This window comes from Mesoplodon densirostris, chromosome 4, assembly GCF_025265405.1.
Source record: "Mesoplodon densirostris isolate mMesDen1 chromosome 4, mMesDen1 primary haplotype, whole genome shotgun sequence".
In the NCBI taxonomy this organism is placed as follows: domain Eukaryota; kingdom Metazoa; phylum Chordata; class Mammalia; order Artiodactyla; family Ziphiidae; genus Mesoplodon; species Mesoplodon densirostris.
The window spans coordinates 89891146-89909260 of NC_082664.1; the positions used below are offsets into that span (position 1 = coordinate 89891146).

The window sequence follows — 18115 nt, forward strand, 5'->3', positions numbered from 1 at the left end:
GGGTTTCCAAGTGGGCCTAGTGAGACACAGAATAGAAGTACAATAGAGCTGGCCATTCACAAGCCTGAATGTTACTCTGCTCTACCAGAGTCTGAGGCCTCTGTGGGTCATTTGCCTTAGTGGTTCTGCTAACCAGGAATCATTTATTGTCTAGGAGACTGAACATAAACCATGCCATCATTATGACTCCCTTCAGCGTATTATCAAAACAGGTGAAGAAAAAAATGCCTGCAAATTCCACACACTAGCCACCTCTTTCACAGCAGTTTGAAATGGGAACTAAACCTGGCTTGATGGGACTGGTTGTGTGTTTCCCAAGCTGGGAGGTGGCTGTGGAGCTGGAGGGGCAAGTTGGCTTGTTCCATGAGCCAATAAAAGAGCAGGCAAGCCAAACCAGCCTGTGAAGAGGCAGACTGGTCATTTTCTTCCAGAGTGTATGTGCTGCATTTGGTATTTCCTTTGCAAGCACTAATGGGCTGGGCTTGCCTGGCGTTCCCTGGGTCCCCAGCGGGGAGGGAGGCTCATTTGGCCAGATTCCCCTGCTGGCATCTGTCCATGAGCACGTGTCTCTTCACAGCATCTCTGCCCCTGCCTGTGTTTTTTTTTTTTTTCCCCCAGGTGATCGTGTTGCCATTGAGCCTGGTGCTCCCCGAGAAGCAGATGAATTCTGCAAGATTGGCCGATACAATCTGTCACCAACCATCTTCTTCTGTGCCACGCCCCCTGATGACGGGAACCTCTGCCAGTTCTACAAGCACAATGCTAACTTCTGCTACAAGTTAGTGCCCATGGCCCAGCTGTGCCACCTGGGACCTCTTCTCCAGTGTTTGTTTGGTGCTCTTTCTTCTAGTTTTCTTCATTCTTTTTAGCTCATAATTCTAGACATGAGGCATCCCTTGGCAGGCCTGCCCTTCTTGGAGGCATTGAGGGAGGGTAGCCTGACTAGGGCTAAGACTGACTCACAGTGCTTGCTTTTAGTCTTTCAGTCTAACTTTCCCTCACCTAGAGCAATAATAGAAAATCATTGCTGAAATCACTCACTCCTCTCCAGCCGTCTTGGAGATAATTTATTGTAGTTGTCCTCCATTATTGGTTTCCACTGCAGCCACAAGAAAGAGATCTTGTAACAGTAGAAACCTTGGCAACAACTAGGGTTTACTGTGGTGTGGAGCCAGGGCATGAGCTTTGGGACCCTGGATCCACTCCCTCCTAGTGAGTGACTGAGGAAATGACTTAACCTTCTTCTGCTTCAGTCTCTTTTAATCACTTGGAGATTAAATAAGGCAATGCACATAAAGTCACAATTATTGTTTGTTTTTTAATTTATTTTTGGTCGCGTTGGGTCTTCGTTGCTGTGCGTGGGCTTTCTCTAGTTGTGTCGAGCAGGAACCACTCTTCGTTGCAGTGCATGGGCTTCTTATTGTGGTGGCTTTTCTTGTGGAGCACTGGCTCTAGGCGCGTGGGCTTCAGTCGTTGTGGCACGCAGGCTCAGTAGTTGTGGTGCACGCGCTTAGTTGTTCTGCGGCATGTGGGATCTTCCCAGACCAGGGCTCGAACCCTTGTCCCCTGCATTGGCAGGTGGATTCCTAACCACTGTGCCACCAGGGATGTCCCCACAATTATTGTTATTACGTGCCTGGCCTTGTGCTAATAAGTGCTTTGCATGCCTTATTTAACTTTCATAACTGTAATGGTGAGGTGGGCACCAGTATTGCAGTATTGTGTGAGAGTCAGCAGAGGCAGGAGAAGGCTAACTGGCTAATTGGCTTGAACACAGAACAGAGCCAGGAGTCAAGCTGGGGTGGCTGTGATTCTCAAGCTCCTGCCCTGTGCTCACTACCCTACCTCAACTCTCAAAGTGATTTGGGGAAGTTGTGTCTGGCAGAAGCAGAGTTCTATACCTTCTGCATGGGCCCCAGCCCATGGAGCTCTGGGATGCTGCTTTCCTTCTGAACCGACCAGGCGCATTTTCCTCCTACCCCAGCCTGGCCCCAACAGTGACTCTTTTGGCCAGGATGGGGCTTGTCTTTTGAAGTCCAGGTGCCAGTCACAGGGGCGGTCTGACAGATCTGAGTTTTCTAGTGCTTACTGGAAGCCTTGAGAGGAGTCACAGGCCAGGGACCTCATGATGAGTTTAAGTCAGCACTCTAGGAGAGAGCAGTTTACCTGTGCAGAGTCCACCTTTGAGCAAGTGGTTCCTGAATCTTCCCACTTTTTCTGGGTCCTTTCCAAGTCAAAGTGGCAAACAAGTGTTTCGTGGAAAGCAGAAGAGCATGGTGGTAAAGCTTGAGACTAACCACTGGTTTTTCCCATTTGCCAACTGTGTGACCTTGAGCAAGGTACTTAAACTTTGTAACCTCAATCTCCTGTGCAATGGAAATAATAATATCGCCATGATGAAATGCATAGAATTAGAGATGGGATTCAGTGGGAAAAGCATATCAAGTACTCAGCACGAGGCCTGGCACTGAAGAGGAGCTCAGTAAACAGTGCCATGATGTGTCGTAGCTATGGCCTTGTATCTGGGGGATGTTACAGGGATAGGCCTGAAAAGGAGCCTTGCACTGGGAATCGTGGGCGGGGGGCGGGGGCGCAAGTGGTTTGCAGGGAATGGTGCGGGAGGAAGTGTTCTGGTTGGCAATGGCAAGGGGAGGGCTGTGGAGGGCCTCTAGGGGACATGCAACCCCTACCTTTCCTCTTCTCCTGGGGTACTTTGTATCTATGTCCCCAGCCCCGCCGTGGATCTACACCCTTCTCTCTAGTTTCTCTTTGTGCGGATTTGTACACTGCCACACCTTCTTTATCTTCCGACCCACCTTATTTTCTTTCTGTCTTCCTGCTTCCCCCTTGGCTTCTTGATCGTTCTTTAACCCTTTTTCCTATTTCCTGAATCCCATTTTGAAAACCACCAAGTTGCTTTGTCATTTTCTGGTGTTTATAAAATCATGAACAATTAGGGCCGGGAAGAAACTCATCCCCTTTCCCTCAACCTCCACTGAACAAGGTTGGGGAAGGAGGACCCAGTAACTCTCCCCAGGTCAGTGGCAAAAGGGCTGGACCCCAGGACTTTGGCTACGGCTGCATGTGTGATAAGGCAGCATCTGCCTAATCAGTGGGATAATCTCCCATGTAACAATCCTCTCTCATCACCATCCCCAATCCCATTTCTCCCTGGTATTCTTATTCCAAAGGGAAGTCAGAGCAGAAGATGAGAGGAGCACACAGTTCCTGACCACAGGCCACCCTCAGTTTAGCCCCAGCACCAGCTTTGGGGGAGGCCCAAATGTGAAGAGGCAGGACTGTCGGAGAGAGTGTGTGTGACTGGGGGTCCTTGAGAGAGTTTGGGAATCTTCATTATTTCACTTCAAACTCTTCCCCCTTATTTGGAATTGATGGGGTAGGTTTGGTGGGTAGAAGGGATGATGACAACAGTCAGAGCAAGAGAGTGGATTGGCGTGTGGGAAATGATGTGAGAGAAGCAGAGGGGAGGGGAGAAAAAAGGGGTGGTGGGCACCAGTCAGGCCAAATGCAGGCCTTGTTATTTATTCTGTGGAGGATCAGGAATAGAAGGATCATGGGGATCAGCACATGGTTTGGCTGCCACTTTTTTCTCTTTTTGGAACTTGAGGGTTTTCACGTTCTTGCATGCGGAGGTTGTGGGTGTGCTGAATAAATACTGGGCAGTGAGGAGCTAGCAGAAGTTAGATGTTAACTACGGAGCTGCTTGTACCGAGAGGCAGCCGATGCGGGACAGGCAGAGGATATGGAATCAGGCGATCTGGGTTTAAGTCTTGTTCTTCTGCTCACTAGCCTTGTAACCTTGGGCAAGTCTCTCAATGTCTTCAGCTTCAGTTCTGCTTCTGTAGAATAAAGGTAAAAACAAAGCCTGCCCGGGAATTCCCTGGCGGTCCAGTGGTTAGGACTCTGGGCTTTCACTGCCAAGGGCCTGGGTTCAATCCCTGGTCTGGGAACTACGATTCTGCAAGCCTTGTGGCCAAAAAAAAAAAAAAAAAAAACCACCACCACCACCAAAGCCTGCCCTTCCTGCCTGACAAGTTCATGGTGAGGATTAAATGAGATATGGAGGAGAAAGTCTCTAAATCTGTAAAGCATTATGAAAATATTTGCTGTCTTCATCAGTGGGATGGTTAAGAGGGTCAAGGTGCTGGTGGACAGGGAAGTGAAAACCAAGAACCCAGTGGCAAAGGTGACACAGCATTTAATCTGCGTAACCAATCCAGGGACAGCCAGGCAGCTGCTGCTATCAGATGTGGTTCTTCTGGAGCGTGTTAATATGGGAGACAGTGTACAGAGTGAAGTCAGCTTCTAATCACTGTTTTGCAAAGCTGCTGATAGTCTGGATTGTTTGCTAAAACGAAACCAGAAATGTTATAAGTTTGAGAAGCAGATGAAATGCTGGAATGGTATTAAGTTAAACCCTTGTGAAATGAACTTTTCATTTATGAATGACAGCCACACCACACTTTATCTTGGATAGCATTTTCAGAGGGGAGCAGTATGATATGGGCTCTGGAATCAGACATATCTGGCTTCCAGTTCAAACCCTTTAAGCCTCTCAATACTCACTGGTTTTGAATTTTTGGAGCAAGCCATTTAATCCTCCAAGGCTTGGTTTCCTCGTCTGTAAAATGGGAATAATAATATCTACCACAGAACTATTCTGAGGATTTACATGAGTGAATGTATGTAAATTGCTTAGCACATTGCCCAGCACATAAATTAAAGCTCAGTAAATATTAGCTATTGTTATTGTTGTTAACCCAGAAGGACTAACTAAGTGTGTTGAATGACTCCTCAGACTTCCTGACAATGTCACCTTTGAGGAAGGGGCCCTGATTGAGCCACTGTCTGTGGGGATCCATGCCTGCCGGCGAGCTGGAGTCACCCTGGGGCACAAGGTCTTTGTGTGCGGAGCTGGTAAGAAACAGATGACACCCTGGTTATGAGTTCATTAAAGGGGAATGTGGGGATCCCTCTGCCCATTTCATTCCCCCTCCAAGGGCTGAAATTGGTCCTAGAATCTTTCCGGGTTAGGGAGGATCACAGTGTCCCATTCCTTCAATGACACGCACTTTGCTAAATAAATATCTGCAGGCATGGTAGTAACCAATGTTGTTTCCTAGGCAACATAACCCTTTTGTTCACTTAAAGATTACAATTTGGAATTATTTTTCAACCCTTGACAGGAAACTAGGGAAATATTTTTGGTAGTAAAGGGAAGGGCAACTTTTGGAACTTTCAAATCATCCTAGAGAACTGGTCTCCTGGTCCTTCCAGAATGAGGCGGCCCATGGTTACGACCAGCAGAAGGAGTGGGGTCCAGCTCACTGTGAGTCAGCACTCTGCCCACATTGGCTTGCAGCTAGTTGCCTTCTTCCTCCCCTGCTTCCCGTTGCTTGAACAAGCCTAGCGGCCTTAGACTGAATCATCTAGGCTTCTAACTGCTTCTGGTGACTCAAACAACATGCTTCACTCCTTGTGGGTGTGCTCTGGTATTCCTCATACACTTTTATTTTTTTTATGGAGATATAACTGATGTATAACATTATATTAGTTTCAGGTGTACAACATAATGATTTGTTATTTGTATATATTGCAAAATGATCACCACAATAAGTCTAGTTAACATCTGTCACCTTACAGTTATAAAATTTTTTTTCTTATAAGAACTTTTAAGATCTATTCTCTTAGCAACTTTCATACATGCAATACAGTATTAACTTTAGTCAGCATGCTGTACATTAGATACCCAGGACTTATTTATTTTATAACTGGAAGTTTGTACCTTTTGACCCTCTTCATCCATTTCACTGCTGCCACCACCACCTCTGGCAATCAATCTATTCTCCATATCTATGAGCTCAGCTCCATATCCATTCTCCATATCTATGGAATATTTTATATACAAACACACACACACACACACATACACACCACATTTTCTCTGCCTATTCATCCATTCATCCACACTTAGGTGGATTCCATGTCTGGGCTATTGTAAATAATGCTGCAGTGAATATGGGGATGGAGATAACATTTTGAGTAAGTTTTTATTTTCTTTGGATAAAATTCCACTTCTGAGTAGAAGTAGAATTGCTAGATCATTTTTGAGGAATCTCCACACTGTTTTCCGTAGTGTCTGCACCAATTTACATTCCCACCAACAGTGCATAGGGGTTTCCTTTTCTCTGCATCCTCACCAATACTTTTTACTTGTTGTCTTTTTGATAATAGCCGTGCTAACAGGGGTACAGTGATATCTCTTTGTGGTATTGATTTACATTTCTCTGATTAGTGATGTCGAGCATCCTTTTATGTTTATTTGGCCATCTGTATGGATTCTTTGGAAAAATGTCTAGTCATATCCTCTGCTCATTTTTCAATCAGATTGCTTTTTACTATTGAGTTGTGCAAGTTCTTATATATATTTTGGATATTAACCCATATCAAATATATGATTTGCAAATATTTTTCTCCTACTCAACATGTTGCCTTTTTCATTTTGTTGTTGTTTCCTTTGCTGTGCAGAAGCTTTTTAGTTTGATACAGTCCCACTTGTTTATTTTTGCTTTTATTGCCTTTGCTTTTGGTGTCAAATCCAAAAACTCAAGACTGATGTCAAGGAGCTTACTGCCTATGTTTTCTTCTAGGAGTTTTATGGTTTCAGGTCTTATATTCAAGTCACTAATCCATTTTGAGTTAATCCTCATACACTTTGTGACTGATTTTCTTTGGCAGGGCCAAATAAGTGACTACAGGGCTTCCTAAGCAGGGTGATGGGTGTAGAACAGATTTGCCTCAATGAGCCAGCAGACTGTAGGATTCACGTGACAGATTTATTTTAAAAAACTCTGCATAAGTAATACTTTTTTGCTATAGAAAAAGAAGTTAAATCATACATACCACACCTGCACGCACGTGCACACACACAAAAATTCACTGATGGCCCCATCACCCATCAGCCTGAGGGAACCACTTTTAACATTTTGGTGTAGAATATTACAGTTTGGTTTTTGTTTTTGTTTGTTTAACTCATGAGATCATCCTGAATATGCTTCATTTTACCTACTCTTTTAAAAAATTAATATACTGTGAACATTTTTCTATGTCATTAGATAAAAGAGTTAGACGACATAATTTTTAATAGCTGTGTAGTATCCTTCTGTAGTTAAGTTAACTAGTCACCCCTTTGTTGGTTATTTCAGATATTTCTCAGTGTTTTGCTTTCTGGGCGAACTCACTAAATTATTCTCAAGGGGAGTGTCCAAAAAGCAAATCCTCAAAGATATTCTGCATAGCCTTATTTGTGGTCTGGTTTTTGTGGTAAAACCATCTAGTGTGCCTATAAAGTGGGGAAGCAGGTGGTCTTTGGGCTGATTCTCAGGCACCTGGACATCCTGGAGCTGCCTGATTAACTGGGTCAACCTAGGACACCCTCCAGGGTGGTTCTCAGAGGGCACCTGAAAGGATACGTCTCACCTTGGGGAGGCATGTTGGGTTCTAAGAAGGTAGGGGGTCAAAGAGAGAAGAGGAGCCCAGCACTGGGAGCAGATTCCAGGTAGAGGACAGTCCCTCATGCACTCATTTACTCATGCATTCAACAAACAGTTGTTAAGATCTCACTATACGTTAGGCACTGGGATAGATGCTAGAGGTACTCAGAAGATACAGTTCCTGTCCATGGCCTAGACAGGGGGGAGAGCTGGTGTTTGATATTTCACAAATGTCTCCTATTTCCTGCTTTATTTAGGGCCAATTGGACTGGTCAGTTTGCTCGTGGCCAAAGCAATGGGTGCATCTCAAGTGGTGGTGACTGGTAAGGTTTTCTTCTTTTTAAATCTCCTTGGGATGGAAGCAGCTGGGCCTACAGTTTTGGAGTAGGGGCATGAGACCTGTTCCCTTCCTGGAGTAGTGGGTTTCTAACGAGGCTCCTGCTCTTTTCTTCTGGGTTCCAGGGTTGAAAAGCCCACCCAGGAGATGACCAAGTCAGGGCTGAGGAGGAGACTCTTTTGAAGCTCCTAGGAGAGGGTGGCTGCTGCAGAGAAGAGGACCTGGCTCTTTATGTGTGGACCTCAGATGCTTATACTGCCCACTTGGTCCTAAGAAGAGTTTCAGCCCTTGGGTTGTTTGACCAAGCTCAGAGGGTGTGTGTGCGTGTGTGTGTGTGATGTGGAGTTAGTGGGGTATGTGATGTGTTTATAAGAGGATGTTTATGTGTGAGGTGTGTGGTATGAGTGAGAGATATGTACTCGTGTGTGTGAGGAGAGGTTCTCTGACAGGACATGTGGGTATGTGTGTGTGGAGCAGCGTGGTATGATGGAAGCGTGTGGGGTATAGAAGGGTGTGTGTGTGTGGAGAAGGCATCCGTGAGAGAGAATGTGTGTGTGTATAATGTATCTGAGAGTGTTTGTAGGTGTGAGGAGAGGTTATATGAGAGTGTGTGGGTGAGCATGTAGAGTTGTGTGGTGTATGGGGTGTTGGGGATATATGAGGGGAGTGGGGATGCAGAAGGGTGTCATTGCGTGTTTTGTGTGAGAAGGTGAGAGAGTATGTGTGTAGCTGTGTAGAGCTGTGTGGTATGTATGGGGGTGTATCAGGGTGTAGAAGGATGTGGATGTTTGAGAAGTTTTCTAAGAGATTATGTGTGAGGGTGTGTTTAGAGAGTATGTGTGTTGGGCTCAGCGATACCATCACTACACCAGAGCTTCCTTGCCATCGGAATCTGCACCTTCATTGTTTCTCCCTAATCCACCATCCAGTTTCTCAGTTTGAAAGAAACTTTTGTTCAACTTTAGATCTGTCAGCCTCTCGGTTGTCTAAAGCCAAGGAAGTTGGAGCTGATTTCCTCCTCCAGATCTCCAACGAGAGCCCACAGGAAATTGCCAATAAAGTGGAAGGCCTGCTGGGGTGCAAGCCAGAAGTTACCATCGAGTGCACAGGGGTGGAGACCTCCATCCAGGCGGGCATATACGTGAGTGGAATAAGGGTAGCTAAGCTGGTAGGCAGCTTCAGGGAATCAGTGCAGGGTAGTGAACCAAGTAGGATTCCTAGGATCAAGCTTCTCCACTGATTTGCTATGTTGACCAACCCTCCCCCAACCAGGTAATTCTTTGTTAACTGCTTTCTTATCTCTCTTGTGGAGGTAGTGACAGTTCCCTAACATCTTCATTGGGTTATTGTGAAGTTCAAACTAGGTAACAGATATACATGGGCCTTGAAAGATGGTAAGTGACCCATACCTTTAGAATGGGATTGCTGTTATGATCACATCTGTGATCATGAAAATAGTGCTCTTGGTAAAAAAAAAAAATCAACAGGAGGAACAAGGAAGCATGCCTTAGTTGAGTATGGGAAATCCCTATCTTGTTTTATTGAGGAAAACTGTAGTCTTTGAGTCATTGATACAAACTGAGTCCTTAATTCATTTAGTCACAAAGGTGAGGTGATATTTCAGCGTCACAGTTGTCTACTACTGTCCTTTCCCAGAATTAGAAACAGATAAGCTGCCAATACCTGATTTACCCCTCAGCAACCCACCAGTAATTTATGGGATGTTGGAGGGGGAGGGGCAGGGAGGAGTAAAATTGAGAAATCAAAGTATGAGGAAAAGAAGGAAGAAAAGAATAAGAGCTAGATTCCGAGCTCTACCGTGGGCCGTGTCCTCTGCTGTGTGCTTTATAAACATGATGCCTAATCTGCATAATAGCCCTGAAAATGAGTTCTCATTTTCCACATTTTACAAGGAGAGCGGCCCAGTGACTCGCCTTGAGCGCACCGCTCCAGTGCCTGGGCTTTCCTTACTCCATCTGGCTCCTCTGGAGAGGAAGGGATAGAGGGGACAAGGAACCAGTGCTAGGGTGGGAGGGGCTGGGCTGGGGAGAGCATCGGTAGCTGCCACTGCTGGGCACTCCTGCCCTGTCTCCCAAACTGCTTTCTCACAGCAGCACATGCTTCTTCCTTCCTTCTCAGTCACAGCCAGTCACACACAAGGGCACTGTCCACCGTGCAAGGCATTCTGGGAAAACCTGACCCCTCGAGCTGTGTGGCAGGGCTCTCAAGCCTGGCACACCCAGCCAGAGCTGCCTTCCCCTCCTCCTACCAAGATGCATATGGCACCAGGGGCCAAGGAAGCAGCGGGAGAGGCAGGAGCAGGTGCCACTTTTGCCCTAACCTTGTTCCAGCTGGAATCAGCCAGCTCTCTGCTCCACTGTCCAAGACAGTCAGTGGTCACCATGTGGGAAGGGGGAAAGAGAAACCAAAACCCAGAGGGCGACGGGTCTGTGTGTGATCAGTGGAGCTGTGATCGACCCATGGCAGGGCTTGGGTTCCTGCCTCGTGCCTGGCTTTGTGCCAGACACCTTGAGGGCTTGACCAGTAAGGTGCGTCTACTGTTTTCAAGTTGTCGGCAGGTCAGTGACCCCCCACTCAAGAGAGAGGCAGTAAAAGACATGGCTTCCTAGTGCAAGTCCTTCCTTCCTCTTGTGCCCTGCCTGGAGGGCATCTGAGAACAAGTTGATATCTCCAACTGTTGATGGTGGGGGTCCAGTTGCCGGGCTACCTGAGGTGGGTGTGGAGGTAAATGTGACACAAGGGCCTTATGAAGCCTGAAGCCGGTGCCTGTCCTGAGTGGGGAGTGGAGCATCATGCATGACAGGTGCTGTAGAATGCTACAGGTCACTCTGCCAAAGGGCAGGTTAGGCGGAGGCACCTTATGGACATACCTGAGAGTCACCTTTCTGCCATGTGATGTCTAGATAATGTTCGTGAGAAGACATAGCAAATGCTTAGGGTAGAATTGATGTCATCTCCTTGGTGTGGAAGTCACAACAACAAAACAGTGGTCTGAGATTTCCTTTGCCTGTGGTCAGTAAGCTACTGGCCTCCTGGCAGCCTGGGATGACCAGTTTGGAAGAGGTTCCTCTTCCTCCTTACCAGGTGGAGAGGAAGTGCTGAATGGGCAACAGTTTTCCTGGAAAATTTCTCAGTGTATTCTGTGGCTCCCTCACGATTCTGAACCCCTCCCCCAACACTTTTCCAATGAGGACAGCAATGTTTTTCAGTTGTGAGATACCCTCCCCCTTACTGACAGTGTTTATATGTCACAGGTGATTTGTAAGTGACTGCGCTTCAATAAAAACAAAACATGCCAAACGTTGAGCCCATCCTACTGCCAGCCACTGTGACTGTCACCCCTAAGAGCCCTGCTGAGGGGGAGGCATCGTCCTATTCTCACACATGAGGAACCCATGGCTGAGAGAGCACTGTCTAGGGTCCCAGAGCTCAAAAGTGCAAATGCTGGGAGTCACCTCCACACTACAGCCCTCTCTCCAGGGTGTATCCTTCCCCTCGGAGGTAGAAGCTGTGATGTGCTGTCTTACTGCTCCTTTGTTTAGCACTTAGAATGGTCCCACTAAGTGCTTTCTGCTGTTAACTGTAATGAAAACTTAGCATGAATGAATTGTCCATTTTTCTGTCCCTCACAGCATTGAGCACAATGACCCCCCAAAATCTCTGGGGCAGGCCTAGCACTCACGTGAAGTTATGTGGAGGTTGTCGGGGAAAATTTTGCTCTCTGCCCACTCAAAGAGGAAACTGATGAATCCATTATGACTGATACCATTGGGAGAATGTCTCTGGAACAAAAATTTCTAATTGCCAGCCTGCACATACAAGGCAGTTTTTAAACCACAGAAGTCCTATAGCCCTCCCCATTGGTATAGTGCTTGGTAGTTTTTTTGTTTTTTTTTTACCAAGAAGGTGGTCCGTTAGAGGTTTGACACTCTGTCTTGTGGGGAGCACTCTGGAGGAGGAAGTGGCTGACACCAACATCTGGTACTGAATTAGTAAAGCTTTTTTTTTCTTAATTGTCTTTTTTTTAATTTTATTTATTTTATTTTTGCTGCGTTGCGTCTTTGTTGTCTCATGTGCGCTTCTCTCTGGTTGCGGCGAGATGGGGCTACTCTTTGTTGCGGTGTGCGGGCTTCTCATTGCGGTGGCTTCTCTTGTTGCGGAGCACGGGCTCTAGGCACGTGGACTTCAGTTGTTGTGGCACTTGGGCTCAGTAGTTGTGGCTCACAGGCTCTAGATCACAGGCTCAGTAGTTGTGGCGCACGGGCTTAGTTGCTCCGCGGCATGTGGGATCTTCCCATACCAGGGCTCAAACCCGTGTCCCCTGCATTGGCAGGCGGATTTTTAAGCACTGCACCACCAGAGATGCCCCCTGAATTAGTAAACCTTTGAAAGATGCTCAGACTGCTTAAGGGTCAGCGATGGTTGTAGGGGAGATTCTCATTGCTCTCTGGAGAACGTTTGCTGTTTCCTGGGATGTTGTGGACAGCAGAAGATGCTCCCACTGTGCCTCCACTGGTAAGTGTATTATTTCAGGATCTTTAAAGGAGACATTGTTTACTCTGCTGCTCTGTTGAGTTTGGTTAACATGCTGAAGAGTCCAGCAGTATAGAAAGAGTCATGCTCTGAAATTTTTGGATACTTACCTGTTTGTATGGCAACAGTGCTACTGTGAGTGGGGTCTGTATTTTCTCATCTTCTTGGTTTTCTTGTTCTTACCTCTTCTTCAGGCCACTCAATCTGGTGGGACGCTGGTGCTTGTAGGGCTGGGCTCTGAGATGACCAGTGTGCCCCTAGTGCACGCAGCTACCAGGGAGGTGGACATCAAGGGTGTGTTTCGATACTGCAACACGTGAGTATGTTGTGGGTGAGCCAGGGTGGCGAGTGGCCAGCAACTCCAGGGAAGTCCCTAGGTGGCCTCTGGGACAAAGAGTCTCTTCCTGTTTATTCATGAGGGGCACTCCCTGGCCACACTGACAGCCTGTGTGTTATGATAAGGATCCAAAGATAGAGCATTCACTTGTGGTTAAAGAATGGGAGGGCAGAGCTGACAGGGCTGTAGGGAAAGAGGGGGGTAGGGGGATTTTGAAACATGCTCTTCTTGGATGTCTGCCACTCATTGCCTAGGCCCTCTCTTTTCCATTTCTTTTAAGTGGCCAGATCTCCATTTTCCCCCTTTAAAGCAAAGAAGGAGAGAAGCAGGACAACCACAAGAACTCAAGTTCCTTGGTTCTCACTCCAGATCCCCAGGTCCCACCCTGGGAAATGAGAGGGTCTTAATAAATCCCACCTCATGTTCTGTGGGTCCATCCTCTCCCCTGCTGGGGCACTCTGTCCAGGACCACCTTCCCCACCAGTGGCCCTTTCTTCCATCTTCAGAGTCTGTAACCATTCCCTCAGCAGAGTGCTAGTTTTCCAGTAAACTCTGCCAAGCCAAGCTGCTAAAGGGTATGATTGGATCATCCTGGGCTTCCCCGCTGGAGGCTTATCTGCCTTTTCACAGTGGCTTCCATATGCCTTATGCCTTCATGCCAAATGAATTCTAGGCTTCATGGCAGACATTGCAGACGGCAGGGGACATTTGGGAACAGACTCTGTACTCCTGAATTATAAGTCATAAGATCCTTTCCACCATTGTTGACCTGTAGAAGTGACCCTTGCAGAACCACAGAGCTACAAACAAATGTGGCCAAACTTATCTTGTGCTGGGTAGTTTTGGGGACCTCCCTCTTTCCTCCTAAAAGTTGAGTGTGATGCTTGTGATCTTTTCCAGGTGGCCGATGGCGATTTCAATGCTTTCATCCAAGTCTGTGAATGTAAAGCCCTTGGTCACCCATCGGTTTCCTCTGGAGAAAGCTCTGGAGGCCTTTGAAACATCCAAAAAGGGATTGGGGTTGAAAGTCATGATCAAGTGCGACCCCAAGGACCAGAATCCATGATATGAATTGGGCTCTGTCCTTGTCCCCACTCTCAGCATCTTGGGGTTGAGTGGTTGGCTGGGCAGTGGTGGAAGTTTCTTTTGAGTAGTAAGAATAATTAAAATAATTCATTATAAAAAGAGAGGCTTACACAGAGGAGTTGGTGTGCCTTAAAAACACAAGTAGGGGGACTTCTCTGGTGGCGCACTAGTTAAGAATCTGCCTGCCAATGCAGGGGACATGGGCTCAAGCCCTGGTCCGGGAAGATCCCACATGCTGCGGAGCAACAAAGCCTGTGTGCCACAACTACCGAGCCTGCACTCTAGAGCCCACGAGCTGCAACTACTGAGCCCGCATGCCACAACTACTGAAGCCCACGCACCTAGAGCCCGTGCTCTGCAACAAGAGAAGCCACCGCAATGAGAAGCCCGCGCACTGCAACGAAGAGTAGCCCCCGCTCTCCGCAACTAGAGAAAGCCTGCGCGCAGCAACCAAGACCCAATGCAGCCAAAAATAAATAAATTAATAAAAAAAAAACCCTCAAGTAGGGAGGGACTTCTCTGGCGGCGCAGTGGTTAAGAATCCGCCTGCCAGTGTAGGGGACACGGGTTCAGTCCCTGGTCTGGGAAGATCCCACATGCTGAAGAGCAACTAAGCCTGTGCACCACAACTACTGAGCCTGCGCTCTAGAGCCCACAAGCTACAACTACTGAGCCCACGTGCTGCAACTACTGAAGCCCATGCGCCTAGAGCCCGTGCTGCACAAGAGAAGCCACTGCAATGAGAAGCCCATGCACTGCAACAAAGAGTAGCCCCCGCTCACCGCAACTAGAGAAAAGCCCGTGTGCAGCAACAAAGACCCAGTGCAGCCAAAATAAATAAATAAATAAATAAATAAATAAATAAACACACAGGTAGGGAGAATTTGGGGGAACTTGTAACCAGAATGACCTGTTCGTGCTGATCAAAGTTTGGCAAGTAGAGCAGAGCTTGGCAGGTAGGTGCCAGGACTCCCCTTCTTCCTGGAGTGCGTGGAAGTTGTGTAAGGAGAGAAATCTGCCCATTGGGTTCCTGGTTCTACTGTGACTGTGGCCAGATGGGGGATGAGGGCTCAGTTATGAAGAGACCATTTACAACTTTATCAAGACTTAACTGGCCCAGAACCTGACTTTCACAAAAATCTGCAGCTCAGAGTTGGGGATGAAAGGTTGTGAACAGTTTTACTTTAGGACACAGTGCTTCTAGACATAAGTGCTATTTGGTATAATGATAAAAGGAGAATAAGGGACTCTAGGATAATTTAAAAACCAAGCAAATAAAACTGAAATCCCATGTGAGATACAGCTAGCTTGCATCCCTCAAATGTAGAAGTAGACAAGGAACTTTTCAGCGCTGCTTGAAGAATTACGTCTTCAACTGTTGAGAATTCTGTGTAACTTACTTGGCAAGGTGAAGAATTGCCTTCCCAACGCGCCACACCCCCACTCTTCTGCACATTCAGAGGCAGCCACTGCAGGCTGCTTTGTCACTAGGCAACCAGGAGGCGCCTACCTAAGGACAGCCATGGGAAGTCCTCATGGGAGACCTTAAATCACGCTTTTGACTAGTCCAGGAGGTTTTGGTCAGTACATCTGTCTTACCCACCCCACAGGGTTAGCATGCCCTCCTAGGCTCCAAGCTCACTGATGATTATTAGACAATCTGTTCATTATGAGCAAAAACCTTTTCCCTTCTCAGAGCCAGTTAAGGGTCTTTGTACCTTTCTGTCCATTTGAATGATAGTTCCAACCTTATCTATTTTAAGCATGGGGTTTTCCTGGGTAAGATTTGGATCCAAATCACATCATGCCATTTGTGACTTTGAGATTACTAGTCAAGAATGAGGATATAGTAGCTGTGACATGACTTGGGCTGCAGTCTAATCCCTCACTTCTTCTGGGGGTGGAGGGTGAGTTTGAAGAGGTTCTGGTTTTCTTGTGACCAGGGAAGGCTGTAACCAGTGCCTGGGATTCCTCAAATTGGTTTGGGTAACAAATTCTGCTTGTAGTACTCGACTGCTGCCACCATTTGTGGCCCTGTTTAGGGAGCAATCGACTTAGGTTACCCATTTCACAAAAGGAAGCATCTGGAATTTTTTGAGAGTGATGCATTTTCTGCATCAAGTACAATTTTCATTGACTGTTGAAATTTTACTTTAATGATCTCTAATCCTCACAGCAAGCCAAATATAATTATTTTACAACTAAGGAAATAGAGAAATCAAGTAACTTGCTCAAGGTCACACACTGCTTTTCTTTTTTCATGTTATCTTTGGAGGAGGGTGGGATCTTGAGTCCACACACAACACATACACACACTCAGGAGCCACACTGCTTCCTTCTCTGAGTCCTGTTTAGGTAGGGCCAAACTTGCCAGCTCCCTTTTCTTGAAACTCTTTCCAGCTCAGTGATGCCCAAAGTTCCTTGAATGTGGAATGAGAAAGACTCTTCCCTTTCTAGATTGGAAGTCTTCCAATAGAAATGCTCCTGAAGGAGGTGGGCTCACTACGTTAAATTCACAAGTAGCCACTCTCCCTCTGATTGTGATTTGGTGGAGCGAGGAAGCCACTGAACCTGAAAAAGAGGAGTTGCAGTGGGGACTCCTGGAAAGGTAGGGCTATCAAGGACAAAAAACATGTGACACATTTCACAATGGTGATTGGTCTGGATCTTCTAAGTCAGTGTCTTGGAGCTTCCACTCCCTGGCCTGTTAAATGGGCTTCATGATACCTCCATGAGGGCAATTACAAAGAGTGAATGGGCTGATTGAAAACAGCAGTTCAGGGAATATTCCATTTCCAAATGCCCCCACACTCTCAACCTACTGTGATGTTTCACAGCTTCCCAAGCACGGGCAGAGAGCATGGTTGGTGGGAGAGGGAGTGGTGTGGGTGAGCTGCCAGCAAGTCCTCCAGGTGGCGAGAGGGCCCAAGTCAGTGGCACTGAGCCGGCCCTGGGGCTCCCCCACATCTGCATCCTTGTTGAAACGTTCCCTCCACTGTTTGGAAGGGGCTGCAGGAAGCCCAGCAGCAATTCAGTTCTCTCGCTACCTCCACCAAGTGTTCAGTAAGTGTTGATTCAGTGAATCAGTTCCAGAAACAAGAATATGAATTCCCCCACGAATTCCCCTCCAAGCTTGGGTGGCTTTGCCAGCCTTTGTGTGCTCTGTCACTCGTGTGGCAGCAGTCAGGACTGAGGACCCCAGCCAGCCAGCACTCCCAGCTTGGGTGGAGGGCTGGGAAGAAGAATCCTGCAGGCAGACTAGAGGGTGCAAGGGGGAGGCTGCCCCACAGATGTCAAAGGAGAGAGGGGACACAGCTCCAGCCACTTCCTCTTGCCATCCACATTTGGCTACAGTGGATGTTGATAGGAAGTCACTTCTGGTTCCCCAGTCCCTGGCCCTCAGGCCATCCCAGTCTCATTTCTGTGTAGCACAGTCCTACCTCTTCCTTCCTGGTTCCTACTTTGCTCCCATTGGGAGAGCAAAGGAGGCCCATGGGAACTTGGTTGAGCCAGAGGTTAGGAGTGGGGGAGACAGATAGGATTTATTGGATATTTGCCTTTTCCCAGAACTGTCCTCTGCACATGATCTAAGTCTGAGTTTGGAGTACAGAAGCCAAAATATAGGACCCACATCCCTGGGTAGTAGGCAGGTCTCCAACTTCGCTGTCTGCCTCCGCACACTGAGGTCCTTGAGGGCTCAGGGAGGGCAGCAGTGAAGTGGTTTGGCCAGGAGCTCATCACCCAAGGGAAGTGCCTCGAAGACAGCAGATGTACTCTGTTGCAGCCACTGCTGTAGTGAAGCAGCACATCAATACTCCCACGGCCTCCACTTCTCACTCCTGGCTTTCCTCTCTTAAAAGCCTTGGCTGAGGGCTTCCCTGGTGGCGCTGTGGTTGAGAGTCCGCCTGCCGATGCAGGGGACACGGGTTCGTGCCCCGGTTTGGGAAGATCCCACATGCCGTGGAGCGGCTGGGCCCGTGAGCCGTGGCCGCTGGGCCTGCGCGTCTGGAGCCTGTGCTCCGCAACGGGAGAGGCCACGACAGTGGGAGGCCCGTGTAATGCAAAAAATAAAAAAATAAAATAAAATTAAAAAAAGCCTTGGCTGAGTCAGATACTGCGTTCCTCCCTTGGGCACCTGAAAGTGGTACAGGATGTATGCAAGGTGTTCCTGCCAAGAGGTTTCTTAGTGGATCTCACCATCAGTGGGAGCTTCTTGGGGGTGACGGGTTGGAGAGAAGCCTCTGTCCTCTGGGCTCTTAGGTATGATCATCAGGGGGTTTGCACGCC

At 47.5% G+C, this 18115-nt stretch overlaps 1 protein-coding gene across 1 annotated transcript in view; it reads left to right on the forward strand.

The window, feature by feature from the left end:
* Positions 1-13927, forward strand: part of SORD (sorbitol dehydrogenase) — a 35218-nt gene extending 21291 nt beyond the window's left edge. The window contains exons 4-9 of the mRNA XM_060098339.1: positions 619-778; positions 4820-4938; positions 7772-7837; positions 8817-8992; positions 12600-12721; positions 13643-13927. Coding sequence (XP_059954322.1) covers positions 619-778; positions 4820-4938; positions 7772-7837; positions 8817-8992; positions 12600-12721; positions 13643-13808 — 809 coding nt within the window. The 3' untranslated portion in view covers positions 13809-13927. The remainder of the gene's footprint in view (positions 1-618; positions 779-4819; positions 4939-7771; positions 7838-8816; positions 8993-12599; positions 12722-13642) is intronic.
* The last annotated feature ends 4188 nt before the right edge of the window (positions 13928-18115 follow it).